The 25,438-nt window shown below is 39.0% G+C and overlaps 1 protein-coding gene and 1 long non-coding RNA gene across 2 annotated transcripts in view; one reads left to right on the top strand and one right to left on the bottom strand.

Moving 5' to 3' along the window:
• Iqch (IQ motif containing H) overlaps nucleotides 1-25,438 on the bottom strand; it is a 185,722-nt gene that overhangs the window by 99,330 nt on the left and 60,954 nt on the right. The window contains 5 exon segments of the mRNA XM_087198955.1: nucleotides 5,520-5,595; nucleotides 7,518-7,563; nucleotides 11,847-11,975; nucleotides 17,262-17,306; nucleotides 18,294-18,414. Coding sequence (XP_087055081.1) covers nucleotides 5,520-5,595; nucleotides 7,518-7,563; nucleotides 11,847-11,964 — 240 coding nt within the window. The 5' untranslated portion in view covers nucleotides 11,965-11,975; nucleotides 17,262-17,306; nucleotides 18,294-18,414.
• The window catches only part of LOC106010343 (uncharacterized), a 196,337-nt gene that overhangs the window by 118,753 nt on the left and 52,146 nt on the right, over nucleotides 1-25,438 (top strand). Inside the window, exon 9 of the long non-coding RNA XR_015446482.1 lies at nucleotides 1,891-1,993. This is a non-coding gene — a long non-coding RNA (uncharacterized LOC106010343). The remainder of the gene's footprint in view (nucleotides 1-1,890; nucleotides 1,994-25,438) is intronic.

Raw genomic sequence — 25,438 nt, 5'->3', positions numbered from 1 at the left:
AGTCCTTCACCTTTATAAAGAGAATAAAAGGCATAAATAGAGAACTCACTGAACAGAGACATAAATAGGGAGAGAACTGAGTGTGAAGGTCACTCAGATCAGTGGCAGTTTTCTAGGAATAATTTCTACAATTGCTTTGAAAGGTATTATTCAAATGAGTCTTTCTGAACTCTGAAACACTTTCTGAGCAGTGAAATCCCCACCCTTAGGTGCACTCAGATGGAAAAAAACACTCAATGGATCACATTCTGGTGGAAGATCAAACAGAATCAGGAAGATATTTTAAACGGGGAGCCTATTTCCAGTCAAATGTGAAATTTCCTTTTCTAGAGGCACATTTTATTTTACTGCTGCATTGATCTCATTTGTTCTGCTACCCTTCGAATATTCTCTGAGAGAATGTGACGTGGTTAAAGACCACTTAGGACAATTATGATGGATGGGTTGAACCTGCTGGGGATGTGTACAGGAAGCCTGACGGGAGGGGAATCAAAAGCAGCCCCCTTCCTAGGTCCCTGAGCAAAAGCACATCATCATTTTCTCTGTAGGTACAACTACCACCAAGTAAAGTGTAATGTTCTGATTTTCTTGAGGAAAAATATGTGGATAGCAAGTCTGCTGATAACATCACTAAAGAACAATGTACTTGTAGAGCTCATAGTGCACCACTTTGACACATTCTCTATACCTACATAAGTATTTGGCTTTACTTTCTTTGTACTGCTTATCACTCTGACAATAGAATGTCTCTTCATCATCTGCCTCCCTCACATAAGTCCCAAGAGGGCAAGGACTTGGCTGGCTTCATTCATTGTTGTGTCCCCTAGTACACTGCTGGCACATGACAAAAGGTCAATAAGGATTTGTTGAATGAATGAACAAGTTAATGTGTGAATTCTAAAACTTAAGTTCAAGGCCACTTAGACTGGTTTTACAACACAAAGCTGTTCTATGATCATGTGAGTTATTGCAAACTCATTGCTTGAGTTTTGGAGCACTACAATAATAGGAAGTTTAGCTACTCAGATCCAAAAAATGTTCATACCCTCTGACCAAGGAGTTCTACCTGTAGGAGGTACCCTAAATACAAAGGTTTACATACAAGATGAAAGATGTTCATGGTACTTTGTTGATAACAGTGAAAAACTGGAAATAATCTATTAATAATTTCACATTTATAATTTAAAGATGAACAAAGTGTAATGGCTTTGTTTTTATGGTATATATAGCCATTAAAATGTTATAATGAGTTTTAAGTCATATTGTAAAGGCTTATGATAAACTGCTAGGTGAAAGAGTAAAATCACAGTTGAGTATACAATGTGATACAAAGGACTATCTCAAAGTTTAGATAACACCAAAGGGTTGTGATATTATAAGGAAAAAGTTTTTTGCATACTTTGTCATTTTTCCCTCCTTTCCAAATTTTTAAAGAATGATCGGGATATAATTTGTTAAATGAAAGAGATAAAGTAAAACATAAAGATTATTTTGTTGCTTTTTCTGATGTACATAGTAAAATTTTTAACCACATGCAATAAAAGTATGCAGTTAGGCAGTGCTACAAAGTAAAACAGTGCTACTGTAAAAACAGTCCTTACAGGTTGGGATTTTTTTTTTACTTCTTGCAAGAAACAAATTGCTTTTCAAATAAAGCCATATAATTAATTTCACTTTGCAAGTTTAATGCCAAAAATGCATAGGTAAGGGTGGAAATTTCTAATGAATTTTTTAAAATGCAAAATGGTTTTTAAAAAATTCTATAGGTTTTCTTTTGGGAATTTTTCTTCTCTCCCTTAAATGGCATTTTATGAGAGAAAAAGTTTGAGAGAGAAAAAAAAAAAACAATTAGCCTTGGATTTGCTTTTGAGTCTTGTCCTGTATCTCTAGATTGCAGAGCTCTGATTCTCATCAAACTGAGACCTGCCCTCTCTCTAACCCGAGTTCCCAGCACTCGGAGTCCACCAGCAAGGCATCCTGTGCTCATTAAGAGGTAAGCTTAGTCCCTGCCAGACAGGTCATAGTAAAGCTAAAACTGCTGCTAGACATCACCTTGAGGCTTTCAAAGTACGTATCTATCTTAATGTCTGGAACATTGTTCAAATATGATATAATTTGACAGTGAAGAGGAAAATAGATAACACAGCTGCTATGTGTGTGAGGACTACCCACACACACACACACACACCTGGGATCTTGTGCCTCTCTCCCTTCCCTGGGCCTGTGAGGTGAGGACTGTGGCACTATGGAAGCCCCTCTGCCCCAACTTTATCTGGGCCAGTCCTGCTTGTACAGATAGGAGGAAATGAGGCCAGCTAGGGGCAGTGACATGTTCAGTGTCATACATGTTGCGTGACTGAGGCAGTTCAGCTGACCCATCCATAAAATAATCAGTTTTCTGACAAGGGGATCATGAGTACATGTTGGAAAAACAGTAAAAGGCAAAACTTATTAAGAGAAGTAAGATCTCCAGGTATGTGATTAGAATGTTATCCCCCAAACCTATTTTCCCCATACCAAAGGAAATCTTACAACAGAGGTATGGATTAGGAAATAGGAATTTCTTTTCTTCTTTCTTCTTTTGGAAGAATTGTGAACATACAGAGAATAATATAAAATACCATGGACACCTGTTTTCTCTCTCTCTCTATATATAGATAGATAGATAGATAGACAGATAGATATAGACATATCTATATATATCACATAAATATAAAATTTAGTCTCATCCTTATCTCTCCCCCTTTGAAGAAGCAGACATACTCATGAATGTAATCTGTACCTGTACTGTCCAATAAATATATTGTTTGCTTCTTTTACCCATGAAAATAATTATCTAAATATAATTAAAATTAAGTGGATTTTAACATAGCTGTTAATTTGCCTGCCTTAAGATAAAAAAAAATTTATTTCCTGAGAGGCAATTTTAGTAACTTCAAACCAGATTTCTAAAAATTGATATTCCTTGAATGTTTTAAAATAACTTGTACTACAAACTCTATTATGGTTTATTATTTTATCCTTTGGATCCTTGTGGAGAGCATGACTGGCTCAAACTTATTCAGCTTCTTGAGTTTTGGTTGTTTGGTCAACCAATCTGGAAGACAGGAAAGACCGTTAAAGTCAGAGGTCATAAAAGCAGACATGATGGCAGAGAGGACAACGGCCCTGCGATACTGAAGAAAACAAAGGCACACATGACCCTGGACAGAGAAAACATTACATTGGGCAGGCAGAGACATAATGTGTTACAGAAAGATTTCCAGTGAAAATGCTTGAGATACATAAAGGTTTCTAATGCTCCGGAGCTCTTGGAGTCACATGGTCCAGTTTTGTATGCTGGCTCTGTCATTTACTCATTGGATGACTTCACCTCTCTGTATCCAGCTCCTCCCAGTGAAATAACATCACAATAGACCTACAGCACAGAGCTGTGAGGACACTGGGAACAGCCTGGCACGGAGTAAACACTCACTACTACTGGTGGGGTAACAGTAGCAGGGGCAGGGTCAGCAGTAGCAGTAGTGATTAGAGGACGAGCCCATGGCGGAGAGGTCATAACCGGTCTGTGGAGAGAGCCAACTCTGGAGCCTCACTGTGTCCACAGGGTCACCACAACCCTTTGCCATCTGGGTGGGCCTGGGGGCTCTGGCACCACAGAAGTCCTTCCATTGCGATGAGGGTCCCACGGGTATGGCAGGTGCTCAGTGCCATGAGCAAGGACATGCTCAATCAGCATTAGCAGTTAGAAATATTCCGAATAAAGAACGTTGTGTTCTTAAAACACATTCTACTTTGGAAGTGCAGAATCAGCTTCACGATTTCCTCACTGTAAAAGCCAAGGGGACTGGGGAGGATCTGACTGCACTGAAGAATTTATCTAGGAGCAATCTGCCTAGGTTCAGAAGCACTGCCTGCAGCTCTTGTAAAAACAGGCCTTTCTAGTCACAGCTCTGCAGGTCAAAGGAGAGCCAAAAGGTGGGCTCTTTTTTCTTTTTTTAAAAATTAATTTTATTGGTACATTTTAGGTATACAATATAATGACATTCATCATTGGATATTTGTACCTTTACATGATATATCTTGGTTCTTATTTTTTCTGCATTCCCCTTCCCTCCCTTTAACCCCTCCATCCCTCCCTGTTTACAAAGACATTGTTGCCATTTTTTCATTTTCTCATATTAATTCCATTCCATTCATTCCTTTTCCCTACCCCTCCTACTTAAAAAGAGGTAGCTCAGCTTCCTCTGAAATTCTTCCTGATAAGATCACTGAGAAAAGAAGGCCTAGAACAGTGGTAGCCCCCTATGCCATGCATGTTATTTGTTTTTCTTTTAAGACAAAAGATGTTAATGTATGAGTTGTTTTTTCTAAACTAAAACCTCAGTATTCGGGCTTAATTGGTGTTGACACTTTACAATAAATAAGTGGGTTTTGGGCTGCAGTTTGGGCATTTGTGTCTAAAAGGTTCGCCATCACTGGCATACAGTAGATGGTTTTAAAAGTGAGCCAGTGACTAATCCCGGCACTCTGGGAGGCGGACAGAAGGATCACATGTTTGAAGCCAACCTGAGCAAAATAAAAAAATAGTGTTGGAGATGTACCTTAAAGGGCATGGGTTCAATCCCCAATACTGTAAAAAAGAAAAAAAGAAAAGAAGGGGGGATGAATTATGATAAAAGTGCTTTCTACTTCCAAAGCACTCTCATACACATTAACTTATCTGGTCCTTGCAGCAACCCTACGAGAAAGGAGGCATCATTTGCCAGACAAAAATGAGGTAAAGAGAATTTAAGAGACTTGCCAAAGTTAATTACTCTACTAGTGGGAGGAGAATTCAGCACATTCCTGTTTCAAGTTCAGGTTTTCTCCTACCCATGCGTGGCCTCGTGGAATATTCTTGCTTGCACATACTTGCCATATTGTGGGAACTATTTCACTTTTTCCCATTTTTTGGTTACCTTGGTTGTTGCAGTTAACTTAACTCTGAATCCCACACCCTCATCTACCACATCATACATGCAGCACACACATACACATGTGCGCACATGTAAGCACATACTGGGGACAACTGAATTTATTTTTAACACCTTATTTCCTTCTAACTATACTCTTAAATGATGAAAATCTTGACTGAGGGTGACATAATTCAGCTAAATTCTGAGGGGACTCCATTATTTGTTTGGACTGAAGACTGAAAAGTGATAACAGTCCCAACAGAAAGCAAAAAACAAAAAAAGAGGGGCCGGGGATTTAGCTCAGTGGTTCCGGCGCCTGCCTCGCAAGCGCAAGGTCCCAAGTTCGATCTCTGGTACAAAAAAAAAAAAAAAGAGGTTTTTCACTTTAAGCAAACCATGGCTTTTCCTGAAAACATGGTCTCATTTCTTTTATAAAGGAAGCGCAGAACTTTGGTTGCCATGTCTAGCTGTCAAGTGGCCTCCCGTCCTTCTGCCCTGCAGCAAAAGGAAGGGACATCAGGTGACAGATCCCAATTTCAACTAGTCACACAAATTACAGACCTTCCCATCATAGTGTCCTCTTGACCTTCTGCCTCTCCCCTACAATGAAGAACGAGACTTGGTTAAATCAAAATGACTCTCATGGGCACTTTTATAAAACAAATAGAAGGCTCAGAGTCCCTCTCCCCCACTGCCCTGCTTGCCCCGCTGGGCCAGCCTGTTCCCTCTTTGCAGGCAGGCAAGAGCTAATAATTAGACCTCTCCCAAACCCAGACAAGGATGCTCTGCTCGCCAAGCCCTGTTTGCATTGAGGAAAGAGTTTGACAAAGTAAATATGTACAAAACAACTATCATCAGATGCCAAGTTGCACTTCTAGGGAACCCTTGGAGAAATGTTTATGGGAAAGGGTTCTCGTGTGGCACCCCAGAACCTGGTGCTGGAGCCTGCTCAAAAGTGTTCTGCCTCCGTCGTGAGGCTGGGGATGGTGCACCTTTCTCTTGGTCTTTGAATTCCATGCCTAGTGCACTTACCACAAAGTGTATGAATAATTACATTTACCACTGAAAGACAATGGAGAAATGTACCAACGGGGGGCCGGGGGAAAGGTCTTTAAATATTACTGCTTCTAACAGTAGGAGAAAGCTTTGTGAGGTCAGCAGAGGAAATTAAAGCCAGGGCTAATTAACATTCGGGAAATATGTCATTTTTTTCAAGTTTTTTGTTTGTTTTTAGGTAAAATGCTTACCGGCTAAAACTTAGTCGTGCTGTCTGTATTACCTGTAGATTTTTTCTGTAAAACTGTCGGACCTGAGCACTTGAACAGGGTGAGAACCAAAACAGGTGCCTCGCCTGTTTCCATTATGCACATTAGCCCATGGCCTTCTCACAGCCTGCTAAACAGCTGAATTTCAAACAATAATGGTGCCGGCCAAGCACTCGCCTGAAGGCCTGTCTGTCTTGGGATTTGGCCATTTACATTGATTTTTTTTTTTTAACCCACATTTTTCATGAAACACAAATATTTGCCATGGCAACTGGGGTGTCACATGACATGCTGCTACATAAACAGCCTGGAAAGCTCTTAAGCCCACCAGTGCCGAAAAGACGGTGAAAATCTCTTAGGAAGAGTGGGGCACTGAAAGATGAAGGGTAAGAACAGGTAGTGCAGTGGTCTACTCTGGAGACATAACAGGATTAATTTCTTAGGTGCCACTCTGCAATTTCTCTTCCTTTCTTTATGACAGTAGCTGAAAACATGACCACGTGGGTAAGCCAGAAACAGCACTGCCAGCTGTCTCCTTTCTAGTGAAAAGTTTCAATTATTGCAAGTCTGTCTGTGATCCATTAGCATAAAAAAGCAAGCTACATAAGTCCAGCGCCTTTAAACTAGGGACATCTTTCTGAGGATGAATTACACTGTACTATGTGGTACTAATGTGGAAGAACACAGAACTACTTCCTCTTCCTCATTAAGGTTTCCTGCGCAAAATTGGAGGTCTTGCCATTTTAGCCCATGGTTAAACACAAAGGAGACACTGAGCAGTAAAACCTCACATCTCAAGAACTAATGCATCCCAGACTCCTGTCCAACGAGCAGTGTTGGCTGACTCAGTCACTCAGTTTATCTTGCGATAATGCAAGAAGATTGAAATTTTTAGACTTCACTGATAGTGTTGTGAGAACCTTGACTTGTACAATAATCTCTCCTTTTCTTGTTTTTGTTTTATTTTTGGTACCGGGGATCGAACTTGGGACCTTGCACTTTCGAGGCAGGCTCCAGCACCACTGAGCCAAATCCCAGGCCCTAATCTCCCCTCTTTTAATGTCAGGGGTTGGGAATGTCGCTTAATGGACAAGCACTTGCCTAACAGGCACAAGGCCCTAGATTGGATCCCTAGCGCTACAAAAACAAAAACGAAAAGCTGAAGTAGCACTTACATCAGTGCCATGTATGTGGATATTACCAAAAATTTCCCGGATGATATTGTAAATAAGAACAATTTTCTTTCTGTGGTTGGAAATATGAATACCTTTGATTTTTGTTTCTGAGACAAGGCACTTCTTCTGGAACCAGTGGTGGTTTCTGAGGCACAGTGATGGGGGCTATGAGAGAGGAGGAGCAGTGTTACCTCCCCCAGAAAGAGGCTGAGGCACTGGGTGGATGCCATGGAAAGTCAGGTGGGCCTGTACCCACTGTCTGCTCGCGCTCCATCTTTCCGCATCCATCCAGTGAGCTGTCTGTGAACACCGACTTCAAAAGAAAAGCTGGGGTCTGGGGATTTAGCTCAGTGGTTCCGCCGCCTGCCTGGCAAGCACAAGGTCCTGAGTTTGGTCCCTGTACCAAATAAAGAAAGCTGGGAGCACGGGACAGCTAATTCCACGTGCATACCAGGTTGGCCCACCTTACTCAAACTAGATAAAAAGCAATTTTTAAAACAGGCAAATTAGACAGGAATATTTTTCTTACATAATGTTTCACTATAAGATTTCTTTCAATAGCCAGATTCCCAAGTTCATATACAAGAAAATTAATATAGTTACCTAGGATGGGCTATCTCATTGTATAGCCATTTAAAAAGAGTGACTAAAAAATTTAAATGACTTAGTGAAGTGATACAGGAAACAGCCCCATAAAAATTCTTTCTGAAATTAATTAAATTGATGAGCAGCATATTTTGGCGAACATACTGAGTCTATAGGGGGCCAGACCTTCATGCTAGGTAAGATTCTCAATCCATCTCTCCTTTTGCCTGGCAGCACACTCAGCTGCCCTTTACCAGCAGCCCAAGCCTCACATTCTCAGGGGAGAAAAATTCTTTCATTACTTACTCTAAGAAAGAGAACAAATAGTTTATTTAAATGGTTAACTGCATAAAAGAAGTAAGGCTTCCTTTATCTCAATTCCTTCAATTCAACCCCCTTTTCTATCAGTTCTGTGACAATAATCTTTGAAAAAATTGACAGGTATTGATCAAAACAGCATGCTAGTAAAGGATATCAATATATAATTTAGAACCTCACTACGAAAATATTCCTTCCCTCCAGTAGGCTACAAGGAATATTTTCAGCCATCTTTGAAAAAGTAGCAAGAATTGCAGAGCACTGAAACCGGCTCCATACAAAGAACCCTGACCCAGTCTTACACCTGTCTGGGTTCTCTGGCTTCACATGGCTCCCTTGGACATGTGTTGCCTGGGCAGGGCACCGTGGGGCATGCAGAACCCACTGTAGACTTACACGTTTTTGCTACTCAATTTCCCTTCTGGAAAAATGTTTATGATAAAATTTGCCATAGGTAATTTTACAGAATGAAGACACTCATGTCTTTCTTGACAAACCTGTATGCTTCTGTGATAGTTATTGATAGTTGACTGCCAAGTAACCATCCCCCTTTCTTCCCTACAAATTTTAAAATATTTTCAGGGTGATAATATGTTCCTAGGGTTGTCAGGTTTAGCCAAAAAAAAAAAAAAAAAAAAAAAAAGACACAGTTAAATTTTAATTTCAGATAAATAAAAAGTAATTTTAAAATATCTCAGATATTAAGTATATTTAAATATCCACCAAAGAAGATCAGAATTTTCATGAATAGATTAGACTAACTCATAATACTATTTAGTATAAATATGTCCTTAATCCTAATGCTAACTCTAACCCGATCCCTGGTGTGACAGTTAATCCCGACCTACCTGATTGGCTGGAAGATCCCTAGGAGATTAATGAAGCATACTTCTGGATATGCCTGTATAGGTCATGTGACCTTGGGGACTTTATCTGTTCCTGTCCTCTTCCACTCTGGTGCTCCTCCCTGCACTCTGTGTCCCAGACACCATGAGTTGAGCAGCTTTCCTCTGCCACTCCCTGCTACCATGATGTTTCTGCCTTGAAGCCAGCTGAACATGGACTGAGACCTCTGAAACCGTGAACTAAAGTAAATCTCTCCTTCTTTAAGTTGTAGGTGTCACGTATTTGGTCCTAGCAACAAGAACGCTAACTATAACCTGGACATTCACTTTCCCTGCCTTCTTTGTACCTAACAGCAGTCACGAGACCAGTGAGATTTAAGAGACAAAATAGTCAATATAGTTTCTGGGGAGAGCCCAATGCCATTATTTCCCCTTTCTTCCTGCCTGGAATTTATGTAAGGCGCAGATCTGCAGACAATGGCTTATACCATGGGGCAGCCAATAGCAGCATAGGAATTGGTTTTACCCCAGTGTTGTGCTGATTTTAGCAGGTGGTGGGCTCAGAGTGGGACACAGCTTGGAGACTTTGGTGGCCACAGGTATTACATAGGAGCCTGGGGCTAGTCCATCCACGGTGACTCTGCCCAGAGCCAGGCAAAACCCTACAATGCCTGACCAGAGGCAGGTAACTAGGTAAGGCATCTAGACCTACCCTAGCACCGGGGAGAGGCTTGTGGGGATAGATTCTTTCTAGATATTATTATTCTCTTGTTTTTTGTTTTGTTTTTTGAACAATACACCAACAATGTATTTGAAACAAAGCTTAACTTGGATTGCCCCCTAGTACTGAAACAGTGATAAATCACCAATAGTAGAACACCAGAAAATTTGAATCTGGGTGCTATCCAGTGCTGAAATAGTGAAAGTGACTCCAGGCTCTGAGAAAATAAGCAGCCTGCCTAGAGTTCCTAGAAAGACAGGCACAAACAAGACCAGATCAGGGATGAAATAGGACAGGTACCTTCAAGGGACAAGACACATGGATTCTCAGACTTTAATCCACGACTTGTTACTCACTAAAGACAGAGACATCTCTTTTTCTCAATTTTCCCTTGCTAATAATGTATGGAATGTGCCTTCCCTTTATCCCCCTACTCTTACTGCAAGGACCTGGTACAGTGTAACAGCAAGGGAGAATGTCAGGATGCCTCTGAGGGTGAGGATGGCTGCTCATCCATATCTCACAGGGAGGAAATCCCTTAAAATGAAGGGAAAGTCTAAAAACAAATGCCATACTAATGACCAAATGGAGTGTCAGCCCCTAGCTCACCCCGGCAAATCCATAAAAGCTAGTCTTGTTCCTTTGTGAAGGTGTCAGACTGATCCTCCTAAGAGCTGTGCCTCCGTTAGCTCCTCAAGCTCAAATTCCTTCCCTATTTTCTCTTATTTCCTTACTCTGCCTGTGCCTCTCACTTATGCATCCTGGACTTTTGTTTTTCTACTTTTTTTTGGTACTGGGGATTGAACTCGGGTCCTTGCACTTCCTTCCACAGCAGGCAGTGAAACCACTGAGCTAAATCCCTGGCCCGACTTTTGTTTTTCTATGATGACAGTCGACAAACCTACTCCATGGGGTGGGGGGCAAGTTGAGCTCCTCATCTTCTCTTTGAGAGACCTCTTGGGGCAACACTCAGTGACATGCCAACTTTATCATTTCAACCAAACTGAGCAAAACAACCATTAACTGATTGGTGGCAGAAGACTGGAATAAACACCTAATCCTTCAATGCCCAGATGGGTCACACACCAACAAGCATCAAGAGGTTTCAGGAAACTGTCCCCTCACCTAAAACTGAAAATTAAGTGCCAGAAACTGACCAGATAGTAACCAGTATGTGAGAACTCTCAGAGAATCTGAAACAGCCATTTTAAGGAAACTCAATGAGCCTGAAGAAAACACAGAGACATGTTTCACTACTCTTAGAAAAACTTAGAGATGAAAGCAATTTTTAAAAATCAGGGCAGAAATTCTTGAGCTGAAAAGTACACCTGAAATGATTCAAAACATTTACCTTACATGACCATTTTGACTTTGGGCAAGAGCCAGAAGCTGCACGGTGCCAGATCGGGTGAATAAGGTGAATGAGGATGCACCACCTGCCTGCCTTTCAGTTGGATGGCACTCAGCAGTAGCATTCATCATATTTTTGATCAAACCTCTTAAAGACACCCACAAAAGAGGACTTCCAGATCTGCTTCAGAAAGTGGCAAGAATGATGGGATAAGTGTGTTCAAAGTGAGGAGGAGTATTTTAAGGGGAATTAATGGCAATGTGTTTCTTTTTTTTTTACTGTAATAAATTTTTACAATTTAAACATTCACTGATCACCCCTTGTACATCATATGGCCCCTCTTGGCTTCTTCGGCCAGAATGCCTCCCTTCTCTCCCTTGCTCATGACCCAGCCTTCTTGCTCACTTCCTCAGGGCCTTTGTCCCTGTCCTGGTCTATGTCTGAAATGTTCTTCCTTGGATGCTTAACTCTCCCTTATCATTTAGATTGTAGTGCAAGCCTTCTATGTCTTCTGAGAGACATCCCCTGACTCTTTCTTCACAAGCAAGTAGCTCCCCTCCCTCTCACCCTCTAACCCGTTTGTCTTATTTCTAGCCCCTATCATTAGCATAAATTCTCATTTACTTACCTGCAGTGGGAAGCTTATGTGCTTCGTCAAAACTGTGCAGAAGAGCTGCTCTGGGTGTAATGGGTGGATTCCGAAAGGTAATCCTTGCTGTTGGGGGGATCAGCCCTCATTCTATCATACTTAAAATCCCTAAAAAGGAAAATGAACGGAATATGAGTTTAACTTAAGCCAGATCACAAAGTCTGAGCTCTATAAACTCGACAACTGTAACTTACTCTATCCATCATCTTATTTGTAAAAGTGCATCTGGTGCCTTAATCCTTTGCATGCAAAGCCAGCTACAAGTATGCATTCATTTCAGCTTAATATTCTAACTCAGGGAAAAATGTCATTTCCAATAATAGTAATATGAAATAAAATTGCACTAAGGTAATTTCATTTTAAAGTAGAAATATAATTTCAAGGCAAACTAAAACTTCTTTGTTTTTATGACATTTTCAATCACTGGTAATATTGTTACTCTTTTTAAAATTCAGAGAAATCAGGCACATATTCTTGATGACTAAGGTGATCCCTTGTTCTGGAAGAAAGAAAATCTGTGTGCTTCAAATCATGCCTCGTTGTTACAATCAGTCAAACTTTATAAAAGGAGTTATCAATAGACATTTATCATATCACCTAAAGATATGAATAGTTTATTTTAGTGTAACTGAGCAACATGGTTAGTATTAATTCAACTAATTTACAGTTCCTAGAACTCATGCTGTATCAGCAAGGCTGAAGTCAAGCCTTTTTAGAGACAAGAGACATTGTTAAATAAGTAAACAAATAAATCAAGGAATAATCGATGAATAATTGAACAAAGTTTGAACATGTTCTGCCATTGGGGGCAGAACTTTCACTAAGGTGACCTATTTTGTTTTTGTTTTTGGTACCGGGGATCGAACTCGGGTCCTTGCGCTTGCGCAGCAGGCAGCGAAACCACTGAGCTAAATCCTCGGCCCAAGGTGACCTATTGCATTAAAGCCAGAAACCCAGAAACTTGAGAACTATTTATAATAAACGTGGTAGGACTTTGATTTCTGGTTGCTTTCTTATATAACAGGAAGAAAAGTAAAGAACTCTGGATCTCAACAAATTCTTTGAATACAAACTTTGTACCAAGCTGGACTATGTTGAAGAGGTTAGCACACATTCTAAGAGGAGCTGATAATTATTTCCATTTGTTTTAAGACCTCTAATATATTCCTTTTAAACTAGTCAGTATAGTGTTATGGGATTTCAGAAGGATTATCACTGAAGGGTTAGAGAGCTGAAGAGGACTTCTCTTGTGAAACAGTGATTCCAAAGAGAAATCTCCAGAAATTTTCAGTGGAATCAATTGGGGGAAGAGTTTCTCATTGAAAATGGAGGTTTCTGGGCTCCACTTCAGTCCTGTCCAAAAGTCTGAGGTCAGGGCCTAAAAATGTGCATTATCAAATCCTCCAAGCAATACTTAGGTGCACTGAAGTTTGAGAACTACCAGAATTGACGCTCAGTGATATACATGTTAAATAAGTACTCTGGATCTCTTAAAACGTGAGAACTACTGATACAGAATACAACTCTTTAAACCTTTCTTAAAGTTAGCACTTTTAATGTTCATAACACAAGAACTGACTATACTATGACTTTAAAACCGTAAGATTCATTCTTTATTCTCACAAAATATTTTTCATTGATAAATATCAAATCTCTGCACGAGAATTATGCTTGTTTTGCAGATGTGAGAAAAAAGTGTTTTATAATTCAGTATATTTTCATTTCAAGAATCAGTTTCATTCTGAGAATTCTAAAGAATATGAGCATGATTTTAACCCTTGCTTTGTACTAGCTGAAGGAATTCAATTTCAGTGCATACATTCACCACTGGCAGGAAAAAAATTAACACTTGAAAATAGATAAAAGAGATTTTTTTATATCCAGACACTGGGAACTCTGAAGCTTCTCTGACTCTACAGGGCTCCACCTTTGTTTTTATTGTTTATTTTACAATCTGTAAAGATTAAAGTTAATGTATAGATATATGATAGCAGTGCAAATAATTCTTATCTATATACATGCAAAGAAGTTCTATCACATGGAGGACGATTCTTCCCATGAAACAACAGTTTTTCATCTTTCTCCAGATTTATTTTAATATTCTTGATTTATAAATCAAATCTTGTTTGGGTTCTTCTTAGAATTGATTGTAATGTCTTACTAGCTCCTTCATTTAATTAATGAGCTGAATATAGTCTTTGACGTATTCATTTTATATTTGTGTAAGAGTCATGACTTCATGATTTTTTCAAATCAACCTTTAACAATTTTGGAGAACTCACCAAAGTGAGCAAGAGTCACTTGAGAGCATCAGAAACAGCAAAAATTACAGATAATCAAGTCCAGGGATGTTTTTCCTTGGTTCCCACAGGTAAATTTAAAGTGGCATTTTGTTGAATCTTGTTTCTTTTTGTTTAATTTTAATTCTACTCTCTATTAATTTGCTTTTCTTTCTAATTCATTTATGAATGACAAGTTGTTCCTTGTTGTGGCTTGTGTCTAGATGTTCCCCCAAAGCCTCATGGAGTCTTTTTTGAAGGTAGCTAAATCTGGAATGTGTGATGCTAGGATTAAGGGTGAGTGATTACTAAACCACTTAATGTGAGTGATTGGTTTGGCACCACCCTAATTCCCAGTAGTCTGAATAAGATAAAAGGGGCAGAAAGATTATGTTAAGGTCTCTCCTTGCCTTTGCTACCTTGTGCATGCCATGTTGTTTCTCTTCTGTGATGCCTGTTTGCCATCCCTGCTTTGGAGCCAGCTGAATATGGACCGAAATGTGTACAAACTCTAAGACAAATAAACCCTTTCCCCTTCAACTTTGGGTGTCAGGTATTTTGTCTCAGCAATGAGAGAAAAGTAATTAATACATTCCTGTTGATAGCGCCAATGATTAGGAATTTGGTAATCTCTGGAAATGGATTAAGGTCTTACAGACATCTATTTCTTTCTGGGTAAAAAATACAGAATATTGTCTATTTCGAGTTCAAATCAGTTAGGAATTTTATGCCCACAAGGAAGGAGGGCAATGCAGATATCTGTACTAGCAAGTTTTTGTTTCTGTGTTTACTTTTGTTCTGTGGCTGAAATTGCAGGATTGAGGGTATGTACCTTCTCTGTAACTGCACGTCTATGTACCCAGAATTCAGAAAGCCCATTATCTCCTGTTGTGAGTGTGGAAAGTTTTCTCATCTCCAGATGGCATTAATAAATCAGATAATAAGAGATCTTAAAGGGGCTCTATCTGCCTGGCTTATAGAGATAATTAAGTGTTTCTATAAACCTGATATTCCTAAGATTCTCATAAAATAAGAAAATCAAACTTCTGATACTTTATACACACATCCCAAACTCAGAGACCCTCATTGAGGCTCCTTACATTTCATTACAACATAGTCATTTGCATAACTTTAATAAGACCTTCTTTTCCTTTTACTAAGATATAACTGGAAAAGGTACTTATACAACCAAAGCTTTGCCTGGCATTCCATGTTTCATATTTAAGGATTATGCTTATTTATTCAGGTATGACTGGTTACTTTTACAGGACTAAGGCTGACTTTCTAGAGCTAATGTTTGCAAAGTCTTCCCAGGAAAACTAGCCCAGATTGTTATCCCTATAGGTGGTAAGGAAAGTCACATCCTACCTGCCCAAGAACCTTAGGATATTTGGAGGACCTCTAAATAGAGGAAAGTACCTGTTTATAGATCCTGCAGCTTAATTCGAGAGAACAAAGGTTTTGGGACTTGATTTTCTAGCCTTAGGATTTCAAGTAATAAGAAATTTTAAAAGTTCAATCTGAGGGCCAGGGATTTAGCTCAGTGGTTTTGCTGCCTGCTATGCAAGTGCAAGGACCCGAGTTCAATCCCCGGTACCAAAAAAAAAAAAAGTTCAATCTGAGGTTCCTTATGAAAACTTATAGCATAATAAGCTTGAAGGTGGCCTATATGGTCAATTATCATTTTTGCTGCACTAATACAAATAATCAGGCCAAGCCTAATGAAACCAGCCTTATTTTGTGAATAACTTTGTTTGAGGTCACTTTGAGCAAAGAGATGGTAAGCAAATTTTTTGAAATAGTTTGGAAAAATAAAGAGATTTCTGAAAACCTTTTCAGTGGAATGCTGGAATGTCCATGGATTATCTGAATCTAGGGTATGACTAGGCTGTTTTATAACTCTATAGATGTCAAGATTAATTTGTAAAAATGGATAATATTTCAAATAATTATCTATAGACATGAAAATAAAATCTCTTTGATAATGGGACCTCCTTCTCACAGAAAAGCCAATTTTGCATCTATTTGGAAATTTTTTTCAATATTCTTAATCTATAAATGTATCTGTTCTTTGGATTCTCTTCTGAAACAATTGCAACATCTTAAAGATTTTCTCCTTGAATTGATGAATTAAAATCTTTGATATATATTCCTTTTATATTTATATGAAAGTTATGATTTTACATGTTTTTTAAAAATTATCTTTAATATTACTGTTTTATGAAGTCTTCACATCACCCTTACTTTCCTGTTAAATAGATGAGGAATTGGAAGTTTACTCATTCAGTCAATATTTCCTAAGTGCCTATTATGTGTGAGGAACTACTCTAGGGGCTGGAGACAAAGTGGTAAAGCAGGGAGACTGCATGACTTCTAGTGATGGAGAAGACATTAAATAAGTTCACAAGTAAATAACTCATTATACAATGTGACAGTCTATGAAGCCCTGACCTGAAGATGCAACTGGCCTGATGAGGGGCAGAGAGAAGGCCCAGCAGCTGGAGTGCAGAGAGGGGAGAGGAAGCTGAGGACTGAGTCAGGCGTGTCTTGCTCAGAGTTCAGACTTTACTCTAAGATCCGACTGTGACCTCTTGCCTGAGGCCACACACGGCCTGAATTGAAAACTAGGTCTATACTGGGAAACTTGTGTTTCTAACCATGGGTTGAAGAAGGAACTCTCTTTTTTGGATTTAGCCAGATAATTCAAGAAAAAGTAGTGAAGTTTAGTGTACATTTTCCAAAAGGATTTTCTCTTGTGGATGTAATCTTTCTTTTCATGCTGGACTTGTGGGAACTGAGGTAAGGCTTAAATCACATGTAAGGGCATCCAGAACACCTGAAAAACCTAGACACTGTATCTACATTTCTGTAGCTTGTGCTTTCCTGAAGCTCATGTTACCTTGCATAGTACCAGACATATGGCAATTACTCCGTAAATATACGTTAATTAACGGCTTGATTAATTACAAATATTATGGTGGGCCATGTGGTCGCTGATAAATATTTTAGGGATAAAAATGCTACTTTTTCTCGACCAAGTTTCCATTACTCTAGATTAACTTTTGTTTCATAGCAAGTTTTATTTGCTAAAGCAAGGATTAATTGAGTCACTCACTATTTCATTGGTCCAAATTTGATCCAGGAAGAATATGAGATGATACTGAAGGAAGAAATAGAAACTCTGCTGGTGTTACTCAGCATTCTCAGGGAGAAATACTACATAACCAACTAGCAAGTATGCATCGCAAAGACTTTTGAGTAATGGATCATAAGTAGGAAAGAAATAGAATTGTGGGAAGATTAACAATTCAGAGACTCTTGGGATTTCCACCACCAGCTGATGGAGGTCAGCTGACAGCAGATGGCAACAGCTAGAAGAAAGAGGACTTTGAATCTCTAGCAACCAGAGGGTCCTGGGAAGCAACTCGAGGTCCTCTAAATACTTCAGACAATGGGTAAAAAGGGAGACAGGAATGTTGAAGAGCATCTCACTCAGGTATATTTAAGCTAGGAAAGAAGATCCACCTGGACATTATTTAAAATTTGGCCACTTAAATAGTAGGGAAAGGTAAAGAGGGTTACACTATGATGTTCAGTCCCTAGTCATTTACTGACTTTTTAATTTGCTTATTGATTCAACAAACATTCAGTGTCTACAAAATACTGGGTATGTTCTAGGCACTAGGGATATGAGGTAAAGATGATACAGTCTTTTTGTTTAAAAACTAGAAATCTACTGGCATCACAAGACCAGAATATATATGAACAGAATTTAAGTGCTATCACATTAATTCTGGCTTCCTATTTCTATGTAAGTAGTATACTGGGAAAGATTTCTAAAATGCTACCCAGAATACCATCAGAAGCTTGATAATTTCAAATAATACCACATAAACACCATAGCAGTTTTCTACATAATAACACTAACATCTAAACCAATATGAAATCCATAAAACGATGGATTTTAGAGGTGGGAGGGAGGTTAGTGACCAAGCTCCTGATTTATGGAGGAGGGAGCTCAGAGTGAGGATCTGACTTGTGTGAGGCCGCCTTGGGAATCAGTGTCTGAGCGGAGTTCAAACTCAGGGCCCCGATTGCTTTTTCCCTTTTATCCCTAAACATATAACGCAGCCACAGGGTCACTGACCTTTATCGGCATCCTTCTGTAAGACTGGCACGGGGACAAACCAGGGATCCGTGCCATGAGAAAATGGTGGGACTGTGAGGTTGGAGATGGTGGACCCTTTGATTAATTTCTGAACATTCACCTAAATGATAATGAAAATTGTTTTCAACAGAAATTTTTGCCTTTGAAGACAGTTTTGTTCTTGTAAACAATAAATAAGATTATGAATAGTTTCATTAAGTTCTAATAAAGTAGCAATATCGGCTCCAGTTTTATTGCTCATGAGTACCCTGTGCTATTGTCTTCTGTCAGGATTTTATGTAATTTAAAATAGTTAATTAAATCAATTAACATGTGGTGATTTCCACTATGCAAAGTCAGTATAGTAGTTAATAAGGGAACTATTAAGATTTTGTTCAATTTTAATGACTTCAATATAAAAGTGCTAAATCTTGACATAGGAGGTTTTGAATACAGCAAAGTTTTGTACAGGAAAATTTCCCAGGAAATAAATATTAGAGTTTTGAGGTTAAAAAAATAAAATGGGAGAATCTAAACATATCAGTCAATATTAACAGGTTAAATACAAACACTGAGTAGGCTCTTATGCAGATCTCAGAAATAAAGACATGGTGTCTAGATCAGTTACAGTAGATAATTACTTTTCCTAAAGTCATAAAAGGCTTTTATTACAGTTATGAAATATGAATTGTTTCTATTAAGTGGTTTCTAAATTTTAAAGATTATGTGCAGTTCAAATAAATCACATGTAATTGTCTAGCCCAAGTACACTATTTTTACCTTTATTAGAGGAGGTTATGAATTATCTGGGCCTCTCAGCAGGGAAAGGCAACAGTCTGGTATTTATAGACTGATTTAAATTTTCAAATCATTTTCCAAACATTAATTAATTTGCATAACTTCCAAGGGAACTAGGTAATGGTTTGCTGTTTAATAAAGAACTCAAAACAGAAAGGTCAATAGATTTGTTTTGGGTTATACAGTATACTAGATGTACCCAAATTTTTTATTTTAAAATTAACTTGATTTTACATTGGTAAAATGTGCCACTGAACTCAGTTATACCACACCTTATTGCTTAGTAAGGCCCGGGGACCTTAAAAGGAAAAGAGAAATTTCCTTAAGTCTGAGGGGAAGAAAATCACCTTACTAATTAAGTATTTGTTGGCTGAGAAATACCTGTGTGAATAAAATGTTAGGGCTCCCACTGGCAGGATGTGGTACTGAGGGGAAACAATAAAGCAGTGCTACTGTCTTCTATATAAAGCAATATATATACTGGGGATTGAACTCAGGGTCTTATGTATGCCTGGTAAGTGTTCTGCACTAGTATTCTAAAATACTAGAAATAGTATTTTAATAGGAAAGAGTAGACAGGAAGTACAGTCTGTTTCCTTCCAGGTGAGTTGGAAGGGGAAAGGGAAGGGGAGGCCGTACCAGCCTTGCCTTGATGAGAGTGTGAACTCATGCAATGTAATCATTATGGGACTCCAGTCTTGCTGATATGCCCTGGTGGCTTTTGTCATCCTCAGCTCTCCTCTCCCCACCTCTCTTCTAGATACAAGTACTTCCAGGAGCTCCTCCTCATTGGGTAGGCTGAGGTAATCACCCTAAGTGCTGTACTCCAGATATGCAGTATCAAGAAGGGTAGGGTCTCCACTGTCTGATTGATATCAGGGTCAGTGAGGCAAAGGCAAATTGAAAGGAGACAGAAGGATTCCACTTAAATAAAATTGTCACACACTATGAAGATATAAAATATAGCCTTGGCAGTTTGGGGGCATGGAGCATAATTTATCTGGATTTTCTGAAAGCCTTTGATAAAGAACACCTGGCAACTGGCTCTTGAAAGCTAAAGCAGCAGGATCCAACCTAAAGCATAATGTAAAGAATGACACAAAGGAGAGGATGGAAAGCAGGTGACATTCAGATTCTGTCATTCAGTCTGCACATTCACAATGATGTTTTAATTCTTTAATTGCTTCAATCAAAACAGTGCAAAAGCCAGACTGAAGAAATATGCTGAAAAGGCAGTGAGGGGTGTGTAGGGACATACAGGGGAGGGTTATGGTTTACAGAAATAAAATCCCTCAGACAGTGTCACTAGCTACGAAGCACCACCCACTCTGCTGTTCCTCTCCCATGGAAAGGTAACCATCCCTGCACACACTTGGTTGGAGGGAGAAGGAATTGCCATAACCTTCAGTATTTACTGAGCACTTCCTATGTAACACTAACTTTAATACAATGAGCATTAAATTTGATGAGCAGTGGAAGAGCTAAGGGCTATGGTTGTGCAGAAGAGGGAGTAATTAACTCTGCCTGCTGGTATTGGAGAAGACTTTGCAGCGACTCTCAACCCTGAATGTATATTAGGCTCACTAAGGGAGTCTTTAAAAATACTGCTGCCTGGGCCCCAACCCTGGACAATTAAATCAGAATAGCTCAGCTGAGGCCTGGACCTCAGTATTTTTTAAAGGCCCCTATGTGATTCTGATATGCAGCTGAGTTTGAGATGCACTGCAGCAAATGATATTTAAATTGTATCTTAAAGGAAACATTGAGTTACAGTAGGTGGAGAAGAGGACGAAATTATAGGTAGAAAGAATGATGGCAACAGAGTAAAACAGAATTCTGACAGGTGAAGAGTGAGGAGTTCTATGTGGCTGGACAAATGTGTATATATCAAAAGGAAGGAGAGGTGAAGAGACTGGAAAGGTGGGTTGAGAGAAAAGCAAGTTTAAGAAGCCAGCTTTACAAATGTGCTGACTCACCGGCTAACTATTTCAAATATCATCTGCTTCTGGCTTCTCTTTTATGCTATGCTTTATATTGTATTTTATGTGAGAACCATGTAGTTTGTATATGATAGGAAATACCACACAATAATATAATACAAACTATCAGATTAGAAAATAATTATAAATAGAACCATGATCTTTATATCTACTTCTTCATTACTATTTGCAGAACTGTAATTCAGAACTTTATCACTTTATGCCTAAATCTTATATAGCTTAATTTTTTTTGAAAATTTAAAAACATAGAAAAGCTTAAAGAATAAAACAGCAATCATAGTCTCATCTGCCAGAATTAACCATCATCAATATTTTGGTATATTTGGTTCCAATATATAAAAAAAAACGTTCTATTATATTATTCTGGTACAGCTGATATACACTTCATTATAAAGATTCCAAACAATGCAGAAACACACAAAGCTGACAGTTTAAGAAACCATGCAAATAGCATTTGGAGATCCATCATCCTTGATATCTTTTGAATGACTGTACATCAGTGTATAAAAATAGGATTTACATTACATTATTAAATTTAATTTGACATGAACTTAATAGGAGCAAAAAGGCCTGAATTAAATTCAACAAATTATTAAACCTTGAATAAATATTTCTTTACTACAAGGTTCCTCTGCACTAAAAATATTTCTCTCCCCAGGCTGGTAAATTTTCCTTAAAGGACCAGTAGTAAATATTTCAGGCATGTGGGCTCTATGTAACTGGAAAGTGACATGGCAAATAGTTACACAAATGCATGGAGCCATGTGCTAGAGTCCGAATGTCTGTTTCCCAAATTCATATGTTGAAACCTGCTCTCCAATGAGATGATATTAGGAGGCGGGGCATTTGGGAGGTGATTAGGTCACAAGGGCTTAGTGTCTTTATAAACCAGGCCCAGTGAGCTGCCTTGTCCTCTTCACCACATAAGGACACAATGAAAAGAAGCCATCTATGAACCAGAAAGCGGACCCTCACTGGGCACTGAATCATAGGGCTTTGATTTTGGACTTCCGGTCTGCAGAACTATAGGAAATAAATTTCTCTTGTTGCAAGCCACCCAGCTCATGGCATTTTGTTACAGTAGGCTGAATTCACTAAGGCATTGTGTTGCAGTGAAACTGTATTTACAAAAACAGGAGGTCAGCCCTCAGGTGGTAATTTGTGGACCTCTGTTGCACGGTTATGTAAAGGTAATTATGAAAAAACATTTAGACTTTTTTAACATGTGCTTTTGTTATGGATGGTACATCTTGGCTTCAAAAGGTGAGAATAGAGTTCTCTTGCGAGTCCCATCTCCTCTCCCTCACCTCCCAAGTTTGGATTAATATTTTTACATTGTCTAGATTTATAGTATTCACATTCTATTTTGGTACTATAATTGCTGTAACTATTTATTTCTACATGTAAATGTATCCAGAGGCTACCAATAGTCCTTTTGTTGTAGCTTCTCTAGGTTCGAGTTCTTATTTTGATTGATTTCTTAACAGGCTAGCTTTGGTTATTAAACAGTTTTTTTTTCCCCAGCAAGTGTTCATAAGTACTTTACTAGCCTTTGTACTTGAATTACATCTGGGGTCATCCTTTCTGTTCTTAAAACTTTGTAAACACCACACCATTGTCTTCTATGATGAATACTGTGAAATCTGATGCCTGCCTGATTTATCCTTTGTAGGTGATTTTTTTCCTTGTCTAGATGTCTAAAACATTCGTTGTCTTTGAATTCAGGTTATTAACTATGAAATAATATACGTTAAATACAGTGATACCTCAGTTGTCAAATGGCTCCAAACTCGAACTTGCCACTACTCGAACAGCAAAGTTTGAAAAAACATTTGCTCAGTGTTTTGTAACTTTGCTTGATAGTCTGTCTGAAAATCTGACTTGAAAAAACCTGTACTGGCTGAGAGTTAGTCACGGGTCATAGGCACAGCTATCACCCAGACAACATAAAGTGCTGTGTTAGTGCGTTAAAACACTCATTATTGTGGTTTTTGCACTTTATTTGCATAAAATATCATAACCATGGCTCCAAAGAAAGTTAGTGAAACCAGCAGTAAAGATAAGAGGAAAACTGTGAGAATCATGATAGCGTTAAGAAGAAATCATTGTAAAATTTATCAAAGTCCTGGAAAAATGAATTTATAAGTGTAATTTTTGGGCCTCAGAACCAATTACTTGGTTTTCTATTATTCTTATGAGAAAAATATGTTCAGTTCTCAAGCTTTTCAGTGTTTGAGCATGAATTTGAAATGAATTGAGTTTCATAACCAAGGTATCACTGTATTCTAAATCAAAGTTTTCTGAAATTCAGTGTTTTCTTTCCATCTGGTGGCTCAGTTCTTCACTTTGGAAAATTTTTTCTTACATTTTATCAATGAATATATCTTTTTTTTCATTTTCTGAGTACTCTGTTTAGGAACATCAAATATCCTTAAACTTTGGCTCATCTTTATCTTTCATATGGTGGTAGCTAGTTATTAATTCTCTATAGCAGGGTTTGTTTTAGAATACAGCATTCTAGTTTTAGCTGAATACATATGTTATAGTTTAGATCTAAAATGGCTCCAACAGCGTCATGTGTTTGGAAGGTGATTGGATTATGGGAGTACAACTTGCCGTGAGGAGGAAGGGTCTCCTATTGGAAGAGGCAGGTCCCTGTGAGTGTGCCCTGGAAGAGTCTATCTCCCTTCCCAGCTCCTCCCTTGATTCTCTGCTTCCTGTTCACAATGCCATGAGCAGCTCTTCTCCACCAGGTCCCTCTGCCATGCCATCCTGCTCTGGAGCCAGCCAAGTATGGACTGAAACATGAGCCAAAATAAATATCTCCTTTCTTAAATTGTGGATGTCAGATATTATGTCTTAGCAATGAAGAAAGTGACAAAGATTTTGATATCAAGAGTAGAGTCATTGTTCTGACTGTGCCTGACAATGTGGTTCAGAAGTCTTTGGAACTGGTTCACAGGGGGAGTTTGGAAAGCTTTAAAGAAGCCAGCTGGAGAAGCAATCCTAGAATGCTATAAGCCAAGCTTGATGGGAGATTCTTGTCAGAGCTCAGAAGATCAGAGTGCTGCTAGAAATGCAGATGATAAAGACCAACCTCAAGTTTTAGTTGGGAACAAGGATTCCATGGACAGTTGCACTCCAGGGCCGTGTGTGTTATGCAGTGGCAAAAAAAAAATTTGTTTACATTTAGTTAATGTCCTGAGATTTTGTGGGAGACTGAGATTAAGGGCAGTAGACTAATCTGGCAGAGAAAATTTCAAGGCAGCTCAACATTTGGGTTGTAACATGGGTCTACTGGGGGGCTTTTAGCCAGCTCTACATTGAGAATCAAGAGCAAACAGCACAGTGGAGTGATTTTAAAAGGTTTGAGTTTCACCAGAAATGAAATATCTTTAAAATTGAGCCCTGTAAAGTTGGAACAGAGGAGAGCTTGGTGCTGAAAAGATTTGTATTCAAAAGAAGCCAAGTCCTTTACATTAGGACAATACAAAGGATGCCTCAAGAGCATGGGAGGAATCTGAAAGATGCAACCCATCACAGACTCAGGGGTGCATAAATGAAAGACTGGCTGGAGAAGAGAGCCCCAGGGCACCCTGCTTGAGGAAGACCACCTAGTAAATTGGCTTACTGGGATGCTGTTTACGGTGCTCAGCCATCTAGGCACTCAGACCCTTACAGCCACGATGCCAAAAGGGCCTGATTACTGCTAGAACTGCCAACAGATCTTGACATCAATCATGTGGTGAGGACTTTATGGGTACACAGAATGCAAGAGTTGTGGAATTGTGGAGGCTTCCAACCAGATTTCAAAAGGCCTGCAAGGCCAGGCAGTGTGCCCTTTTGTAAAGCTGTGAGAGTGAAACCAAGAGTTCAGGGGAGACCCCAGAAAGTTGGAGAAGCCACAAAAAAGGAATATATGAAGAAAGCTGGAGGCAGTGAGCAAAGCCAGCCCAAACGCGAAGTCATAAGGGCTACAACCACTGGCAATGCTGTAAGGGAAGGGCTGTCTAAGCCATTTGAAGTTCACTTCTCTCCTCAGCTTACTCTGAGTGCAAAACACAGAGCTACAGGATTTAATGTTTGCCCTGCTGGGTTTTGGTCTTGCTTTGGTCCCACTCCTTTCTATCTTCCTATTTCTCACTTTTGGAATGGGGATGTTTATCCTGTGCCATTGTAAGTTGGAAGCACTTAACTTTCTCTTTGATTTTTACAGGGCCCCACAGCTAAGAGTTTGCCTTATCTCAGGACACTTTGGACTTGAACTTTTCAGCAATGCTGGAACTGTTAAGACTTTGGCAACTCTTAGAGATGGACTAAATGCATTTTACATAAAGAGATGCACAA

The sequence above is a fragment of the Heterocephalus glaber genome, unplaced genomic scaffold (assembly GCF_053883595.1).
Source record: "Heterocephalus glaber isolate CG9 unplaced genomic scaffold, H.glaber_assembly_v1.0 deba00001689, whole genome shotgun sequence".
NCBI lineage: Eukaryota > Metazoa > Chordata > Mammalia > Rodentia > Bathyergidae > Heterocephalus > Heterocephalus glaber.
Note: the sequence above shows the minus strand (reverse complement) of the source record. Positions and strands in the feature narration are given on the sequence as shown.